We start from the raw sequence: 9897 nt of genomic DNA on the forward strand, positions 1-9897 counted from the left end.
TGGAATTATATGTGACTCATTTCAGGAAACTAGGCATATGTCGAGCGTCACTACTTCACAGGAGAGGTATTTGAATTAACTATTTTTTTTAAAATCAAAATGCGTTATTTGGTAGAAATGCCTTCTGGAACATATGAACTTCAATGTGCCGTAATAACAAACTTGTATGCCATCTGTAAATCCGAATAAAATTGTTAAATTACGAGCCGAGATGGTTTAGCAGAAAAAGACAGGAACCTTCGCGCTAGCCATGATTGGCTGAGAATGGATGGGGATGGGCTGGACATGCCGAGAGATGAGTTTGAATTGGTGTGCTATGTAGCACGCTTCTGTCTATAACATGAGCTGCTCAGTATATGTTGGTAATTCTTTCTAAAGCAGCCTTTTTTAACGACATCATGAAGAACTGCAAAAGTGTTGCTAATGCTCTCCACTTTCTGGAGGACCGAGTTTTGAAATCTGTGGAATGCCCAGTAGAAGCAGAGTATGATAGCTAAGGAGATGGAGAAAATTCAGGCATTTGATTGCAAATATGTGGAGGGAGTTGAAAAGAGAACACACAGAAGGCTGTTGTAAAAAACTCCTGTCTCTGGATTACATCTTCAAACTAAGGGCAACCATGGCATCCGTGACAGAGAGGGAGAAGCGTTCGTCCATGTATTCCGTTAAGAGAGTCTAGCTAGCTATATTTTCACATATCATACGTTTCTAATTTTGTCAGAAAGTTGTTTTCATTTCAAGTTAAAGCATACTGTTAGCTAGCTAGCTAACGTTAGCTGGCTGGCTCACTGGCTAAAGTTATGTGTATCATCTGTGTAGTAATATTATTTGTATCTCAGAACCACTTGCATTGCTAGTTATAGCCGAATGTTAGCTAGCTAGCTAACATTAAACCTGGTTGGTTAGCTTTAGCTACCTGTAGATTCAAGCAGGGTAGAAAAGTTGAGTTAAGATTATGGTTCATTGTTTAGCTGGCTAGTTAGTTAGCTACATGTCTAAACAGAAGACTCCACTATGCAAGTAACCATTTTACTGTACCATTTACACCTTCTGTATCCTGACAATAAACTTATATTTTATTTGATATAGTGTGTGTTTACCAGAGAAGTGAAGAACAACATGACCTGCACCAAAGTCAAATTAGGATATAACGTTAGGCCAACGAGACAGTGACCAAGTATTTTCTGTAATCAGCTCGCCATTAACTTGTAAATAATTATCTTAATTGAGTTTATTTTCCTGTAATAATGAACACAAATTAGCTAAAGTTAAGACGTTGTCAGCTATATGATATGGTCATTATTTTAACTGGCTAGCCAGCTAACTTAGTGTTAGCTAGTTAGCAAACTAACAAGCTAGACACAAACCAAAACATTAAAAAGAAAGGAGGACCAGGGCACTCTTCATATAATGAATTAAAATGTATTTATTTGTATTGCATGTTCAATGGAAACAAAGTTGAAAAACTTGGAAGTGTTTCGGCTGCATGGCCTTTTGTCAGGGAGTACAAAACATTGTTTAGAAAGTTGCTTTTAGTTGCCTAGTTTGCTAGATTGACAAATACTAAATTCATTGTTAAACGGATGGGTTTATTGGTGTTAAAATACACCAGTTAGGTTATTTTGGTCCACCAGGCTGCTGATGTCATGCAGCCTGTCGTTTTGTGTTTATCCTTTTTCATTACAACAACAACAAGTTTGATGTCGGACGCCAATAGAATGCTCATGATGTAACTATGACAACTGTATACAGACATGTCAATAGACAGTATAAACCAGCCTTTAGTCTTGAAATCTTTGTTTATGTAGTACACTACTGTAGTCACTCTGTTTAGCACATGGCCTCACATGTGAATGCTTAAAAAGATGGGTGAGGCTAAGGCTTAAGAAGGTGTGAAGATGCTGAATGGGTGTAGACAGAGAAGAGCTGTCCAGTAGGTGTACTTAAACATTCAAGGGCAATTTTCTCAAAAGTTTATCAATTTTCAAAACAGAATTATTTTCCCATTGTTCCTGAACTGTAGTGTATGATATACCATTTTCTAGCTCTGAGTCTCTACGTTTATCCAACGTTAAAAAAAAAACACAATTTCAAGTTTTGCTACATACGATCGAATCGAGCCGGTTGGTCACATATTTGTTATTTTGTAATTCTCTCTGTAATCAAGAAGGACAAACTCGATATAGACTTGCATGGTCTCTCTCGCTCTCTCTCTCTCTGTCCCTCTCGCTTTCATTTCTACACAGGGCTCATAGAGCTCATCTTCCAGTATATTCCCCTTAACTGCAGCAGCAGTGTATCCTGATCCCTACCTGCTTTCAAAGTACTTTATACGTGTCCCATTACTCCACTCACACATTACCATCTTAAACATGCAAATAAATGCAGGTTAAGCCATTAATGTAGGTTTACAGCCCTATATGGGACAATGAAGTTGCATTGCATTGTATTTGTAACAAACAAACAAACACACACACACACACACACACACACACACACACACACACACACACACACACACACACACACACACACACACACACACACACACACACACACACACACACACACACACACACAGATAATGTGTCTGCATGTCAGATGTCAGTATACACAGAAGTCTTGATTCAGCATTATAATCTCTTAGATATAATCAATAAAAACGACAGGTTCCCTTGCATTCCAGGAGGTTCAAGTGACAAAGTCTAATGTCATACTCTACACACGATGACAGATATGACATGATCTTGCTCACAACGGGGACTGATATACTGTACTATGGTAGAGCACTGTGCACACAGCACATACTTCTCACTCACCTGCACCTTTCATGTGCCCCGTGTTGTAGCCATTGTATCCATAGAAGCAGGTGTAGCAGTTCCTGCGCTGGTAGCGGTATCTGCCAGGCCCATTATTAGCTCCCTGACCTGGGCTTAGCTGGCTCCAAAAGCCCACTAGAACCACCACGACCCATCCTAGGGATGCCATGGTCTTAACAGCACTGAGTGTGAGATAAGTATCTACAGAGAACTAAGCTTGGAAGTTAGAAGATTTGTAGATATAATAGTAGAGCTTGTACCAAGCTGTCGATAGTCTCCCAAAGGAGGTGTGATCACCGCACCAGTTGACTCTCTGGGTTTAAGTATAGTAAATCATTTTCTTTGTTATTTCAGGCAGCATTTCCTCTCTCTCTCTCTAACTCTCTCTCTCTCTCAGCTTTGACAGACATGCTGCATGTTTCTCTCTTTTAGTTGGAGACCCTCCCTCATCCCTCCTCCTCCTCCTCTCGTTCTCATTCTCCCTTCCTCTCTCTCCATTCACCGAACGCAGGTCCACACTCCTCCTCCATGTCCCTCCCTCCTTCTTCCATCCTCAGATACAATGACAGAAGCACAGTTCTACGGAAGCGGGGAGAAAAAGACGAACAACTGCACCACACAGGAACGTTCGCAAGATATTGAATTACACCACAATAAAAGCATTTCAACACATTAAACTACATTCAACACATGAAACTGTTAAAAACTAATATTTATTCACATGATGGACTCGATCAATTTTATCCAAAGTATATTGCTATAAGCCCGACATAAATCAACACCTTAATGTCATGTTGGACATTAAAGGCATCGTGGGATTTGCAAGGGCTGTTCTTGATGTATTCAATCATCTACTGCTGTGCATGGATGGGAGCAGGGAGGGAATAGCCAACTTCAGCTGAGTGAGGGAAATAGCACGGTAATAGTGTGGTCAAGTGATGTGCCAAGCAAGCCATACGTGAGCTCATCTATAGAATGACAGAGCCTGAAGTAAAACCATTTTAAAGTTGAAGCTCATTTACTGCATTTCTATACATTTAAAACACTTTCAAGAGTCATGTGGAGAACAGAAAAAAAACGATCAAAAAAGACACCAGCATTAGCTGCTGTAAGTTCATAGCATCAGCGGCTGTATATTGTTGTGTATTATAAGATATTACTGCACTGTTGGAGCTAGAAACACAAGCATTTCGCTACACCTGCAATAACATCTGCAAAATACGTGTATGCAACCAATACAATTCGATTTTTGTTCAGTCAGTTGGAATGATGAATTGCATAAAATCATAATCTGTTTACATAGATATCTATTTTCTTCAAATTCCATGCCATTTAAATGTGTATTCCTAGGCATTAATAAGGATGCTTCTCTATCTGTCTCCTCTGCATCTTCCTATATGCTTCCTCCTACATTCCTCCTGCATTGTTTGTTTGGGGGATGTCTGTAGACAAAGCAGGAGTTGTGGGACGGTTCTAAAATTGCCTTTTGGTCCGGCATCTTGCGAACACACTGCAGCGACTCTAGTCTCAACCTGGGGTAATTCGGGGGTAGTTCATTTCACGTATCAGGCCCTCGGCATGAACTGCAAGAGGGTGGACTTTGCTGTTTGGGTGAGTGGTGAATGTGCTGCTAAAAATGAAAGTCTGTGAGGCAAATCCGGGGGACAGAGGAAATCATTACGAATAAACCACTGTTGATGATTCCACTCATTCACAAAGAGTCACATGCGATTAAAACTGTCAGATCAAGAATATAAGCATTCTGAGCTTTCATAAACACTGGAAGAAATATTTAGATGTTGACCCGTAATAAATGTTCTTTATTGTGTACAAAATATTTTTTTTTATTAGGCCATTATAACCTCTGTATCCTCATATGTAGTTACGGCCCTTACTAGTGTAAAAAGACGACCCAGGCACGCAAGCCTCAAACGTTGCTGTGTTGATGATGCTGCGTATGTAGCATGCAGGCAGCATTCACCACAGTGGGGGTGTATCAGTCATGTCTCACCTCCTGAGGCTGTCCTAATATGGATACTGTACAGTACCACAAAAAAATACTTGGCTCGTGTACCTGTGCCATAAGTCCATGATACAAACCAGACACTCTGCGACACCTTAGACATTGTTCAGCAGCCAGTCGGACATGATTAGAAAGAGATTGGGCTGTTCACATCACAGTGGTTCATACTTTCCGGAATGCACCTCCATTGACTAAGCTAAAGGCCTGCTTTGAAGTGAGAGCATTTTATGTTGGCTTTGCCTCAGGGATCCTCTGTCTTTTCCATGGCAGTGAGACTCTTGGGATGAATTGTTCCTGTCTTTTATAGGTACTGTCCTCAGGCCAAAAGGTCTGGACTTAAATAGGACACACATGAGCACCAAGCACAAACACACACATGGACATGCAAACACACAGAAACATGCACGCAAACACACACAGAATCATTGTAGCACCACTACATTTCTGCGGCTCAGTATAGATTGTTCCCAACATGCTCGTGCATACGTGACACATCTACACACCTACACTCCTGCACGGCATGGACACAGCTCCTGGAGGCTTCTTATGAATAATGAGGCCAAGGAAAGAAAACATAGCAGTTCTTTCAACCCGGGAAAAGCCCAGACTTAATGTAAACCGGACAGGACATTCTTCATTCTTAATGACTTTCCAAACATCTGCCTCTTCTTTTCATTTCAATAGGCGGCTGTTGGGATTCCTAGTGTAATAGAGAAAATAGCTATCATTGCCATGACCGAAGAATAAGTAGCTCCCAAGGGGACCAACACTTTTGGACAAAAAGTCAAAATAACAGTGAATTCTTTGTGTCAAGAACATTCAAAGGATTAAAAGAGTCATTAATTTATTTCCGATGGATATGTGAGAGGTTGAATATATACTTGATTAAATTACAAACTAACTTGAGGACTCTCTCCAAGGCGTTAATTAAATGTCCTCTGGAATGTTGTTTTCTTAGCGTGTCAAGTGCCTCTGGATTTGACACTGAAGACGAAGAGGAAAGATTTGGAGGGTAAAATGACACTAACAAAATGTGTTGCATCAGACAGTGTACATGTGTGATCCTCAGCTCCAGCTCTACTCACTGTGGGGCTCTGTGTGTCGGTGAGTTAATTAGTGTGGTTTGAAGGTAGCTAGCGAGACACTAAACTACCATGTAGATACGCCAAAGGACTAAAGGATATTCTCCATAGATTTTTTACCTGGCGAAATGTTTTTGAGTCAAAAACTCTCAGTATCCCTGAACAGATTCAACAACATCAACTTTGCGTCCTTTTTAGTATGTGCAATGAATCAGGGCACAAAGACAACCGTGCATGTATAGCAGATTAACACTACATTAACGTTATAATTTGACATCAAATCGCCTTTCTGAAACTTTGAGACATACCGGCCTGGATTCAGAGGCCTCAACTACTCAAATCTCAAGTTCAAATCCCAGGTCGGACTATGTTATGCTGGGTAGAATGACATGGCTGGTCTTGAGGGCAACGGAACCCATCTTTAAAGCTAAAAATGCGCGAAAGGTGAAACAGCACCACTGGATGCCCCAGGCACATTTGTTATCATTTGTGTTGTGTTTTTGAAAAGGAGGAGATGAGCATCCAGCATCGTAATAAAACAAATCATAGTACGTACTATCTGTCACGGGAGCAATGATGTGCAATGATGTCCGAGGGAAGAAAACAGTGTTCATTTGTTGAAGTAACGTCTATGTTGTTGTAATGTCACAAACAGACGGACGTGGCCGTTTCAACGCAACAGATTCCAACTTAAACAGAGGTAACTAAGTGTATTCTAGTCTACATCCAGGAAGTAAAAGATCAGGTAGAGAGAGGCACCTTTGAAGCCGTGTCCATGTAAGGACACACTAATTACAGAGATCCCCTTGTAATAACACTGCTTGGTGCAATCACTTCCTATTCGTCAAAAAGGTTGGCTGAGATCAGACAGACCACCACAACTAAGCACTAATGACGTGGCTAAAGCTATGGTGAGGTGAACCTTTCATCTCATAATCTAGATGGTCATCAATGCAATCAAAGTAAAAAAATAATTGTTCTTTTGGGGTTTAGTGGTGAACATATTATTATAATTACGTTCCGGCCCCCGAATCATCCGCATCTGACAAATATCGGCCTGCGGTTGAATTTAGTTGCCTACCCCTGCTATACAGTATTCTTTGTTAATTCTGTGAACCCATACCATTCTGTTTTAAAGGGAAAGATTACCCAAATTGCAAAATTACAAACTGCTTACAGGGTGAGGAAATCGATATGTAATTTTGCAATTTGGGTGAACTATTCCTTTAAGTGATACTGCAGGCTTGTATTCACAGATGCTTCTGGGACCAGTGTGAGGTGACAGGTGACATCACCGGGTGACAGCACTCACCTTGGCAGGTCTTGCCGTCCTCCCTGTGCACCTGGCCGAGTGAACACTTGCAGTAGAAGCTGCCAATGGTGTTGCAGCGCAAAGTCTCACAGCCACCGTTGGTCTCCTCACACTCATTCATATCTGAGAGGGAAAGAGGGGTTTAGGGGTTTGTAAGTAGGGACCAATGCTTTGGTAACCATGTGACCTGACAAGGAAAATAGATACAGTATATGGGCCATAAGACTTCCGACAAAATGTTTTAATTTTATGCTGAGTCATGTGGTCATGGTGCATCAGGTCAACTCCTCTGCCTTCAACCTTGTTCACTGGCTTTCCTACTACAGATTTCACAGGGAAATTTGCTACATCCCTGGAGGCCATTTTGAAAATGGATTAGTTCAAACAGATACATCTTGTACTGTAACCACGAACAGCCCAATGCCAGAAAATAACGGACGAAACATCTTCCATAAACAACTTCCAAACATGGCAAATTACTTCAACCTTTTTTTCATTATATTTCAAGAATCGTATCACTGCCAATGGAAAACACAAACAGAGATCTGAAAAACCACAACCTCCAGTTTCGCTGGCTCCAACTCCTGACCTTTTCAAAGTAGATGACAGCGAAATGGCTGCACGGTGCACATCCAACTTTCCAACATTAGGAGCAAACATTTTCCAGCTCGTCTTTTTGAACCGTTAGTGCAACTGTTTGCTTCAATCAGTGCATTCTGCCACTCGTCTAAGCTGCCGAATCAGAAAGGATCACATCAATAGCTCTGGTATTAAATACAAGTCATTTTTCCAACCATTTTTAACAGACAGATTATTTCACTTAAAATTCACTGTATCACAATTCCAGTGGGTCAGAAGTATACATACACTTAAGTTGAATGTGCCTTTAAACAACTTGGAAAATTCCAGTAAATGATGTCATGGCTTTAGAAGCTTCTGATAGGCTAATTGACATCATTTGAGTCAATTGGAGGTGTGCCTGTGGATGTATTTCAAGGCCTACCTTCAAACAGTGCCTCTTTCCTTGACATCATGGTAAAACCAAAGAAATCAGCCATGACCTCCACAATTCTGGTTCATCCATGGGAGCAATTTACAAATGCCTGAATGTACCACGTTCATCTGTACAAACAATAATACGCAAGTATAAACACCATGGGACCACGCAGTCGTCATACCACTTAGGAAGGAGATGCGTTCTGTCTCCTAGAGATGAATGTACTTTGGTGCAGAACAACAGCAAAGGACCTTGTGAAGATGCTGGAGGAAACAGGTATAAAAGTATCTATATCCAGAGTAAAACGAGTCCTATATTGGCATAACCTGAAAGGTTGCTTAGCAAGGCCACTACTCCAAAACCACCATAAAAAAGACAGACTATGTTTTACAACTGCATATGGGGACAAAGACCGTACTTTTTGGAGAAATGTCCTCTGGTCTGATGAAACAAAAATAGAACTGTTTGGCCATAATGACCATCGTTATGTTTGGAGAGAAAATGGGGAGGCTTGCAAGCCGACGAACACCATCCTAACTGTGAAGCACGGGGGTGGCAGCATCATGTTGTGGGGGTGCTTGCTGCAGGAGGGTCTGGTGCACTTCACAAAATAGATGGCATCATGAGGAAAGAAAATGATGTGGATATATTGAAGGAACATCTCAAGACATCAGTCTCGAAGTTAAAGCTTGGTTGCAAATGGGTCTACCAAATAGACAATGACCCTAAGCATACTTCCAAAGTTGTGGCAAAATGGCTTAAGGACAACAAAGTCAAGGTATTGGAGTGGCCATCACAAAGTCCTGACCTCAATCCCATAGAAAATATGTGGGCAGAACTGAAAAAGTGTGTGCGAGCAAGGAGGCCTACAAACCTGACTCAGTTACACCAGCTCTGTCAGGAGGAATGGGCCAAAATTCACCCAAATTATTGTGGGGTGCTTGTGGGAGGCTACTCAAAACATTTTGACCCAAGTTAAACAATTTAAAGGCAATGCTACCAAATACTAATTGACCCACTGGGAATGTGATGAAAGAAATAAAAGCTGAAATAAATCATTCTCTCTACTATTATTCTGCCATTCCACATTCTTAAAATAATGTAGAGATCCTAACTGACCTAAGACAGGGCATTTTTACTTGGATTAAATGTCAGGAATTGTGAAAAACTGAGTTTAAATGTATTTGGCTAAGGTGTATGTAAACTTCCGACTTCAACTGTAGTGGGCGATTTGATGGGACCAAAAGTATTGGGACAAAGGCATGTGTGTACTAAATGACTTAAATGTAAATGTAAATGTAGTGAAAAGTTTAGATAATAAATAACATCCCCCGAAAAATGCTAACCTGCCCAGTTACTGCAATGGTTTAAAGGTTAGCATATCTTGGGGGTATGATATTTGTGCGTCTATTACTTTCTCACTCATCATTATTCATGATTCATTCAGGACTATCCGTAATCATTTTACATTCACATGCTACCATACTCTATTCTTATTTACGATAAAAGTGACTCCAAAATGACACAATACATTATTTACCAATCATTTCTATTGGGGGAAAAAAATCTGAAACACAACCAAAACAAACATCAAATGCATCCAACAAGTTTGTAGTCACAAGTTTAATGTAATCATTTCCTGCTAGGAATATGGGACCAAATAC

General features: G+C 40.6%; 1 protein-coding gene across 4 annotated transcripts in view; it reads right to left on the reverse strand.

Moving 5' to 3' along the window:
• Positions 1-8071, reverse strand: part of LOC118360203 (multiple epidermal growth factor-like domains protein 6) — a 105755-nt gene extending 97684 nt beyond the window's left edge. For 2 of the 4 annotated variants that reach the window (XM_052482555.1, XM_035739453.2), the window contains exon 1: positions 2820-3215. In XM_052482555.1, coding sequence (XP_052338515.1) covers positions 2820-2988 — 169 coding nt within the window. In that variant the 5' untranslated portion in view covers positions 2989-3215. Of the gene's footprint in view, positions 1-2819; positions 3216-7236; positions 7360-7796 lie in introns of those variants that run through there. The other 2 variants (XM_035739455.2, XM_035739452.2) reach the window with 2 other exon arrangements.
• Between the last annotated feature and the right edge of the window lie 1826 nt (positions 8072-9897).

Source organism: Oncorhynchus keta, chromosome 27 (genome assembly GCF_023373465.1).
Source record: "Oncorhynchus keta strain PuntledgeMale-10-30-2019 chromosome 27, Oket_V2, whole genome shotgun sequence".
In the NCBI taxonomy this organism is placed as follows: domain Eukaryota; kingdom Metazoa; phylum Chordata; class Actinopteri; order Salmoniformes; family Salmonidae; genus Oncorhynchus; species Oncorhynchus keta.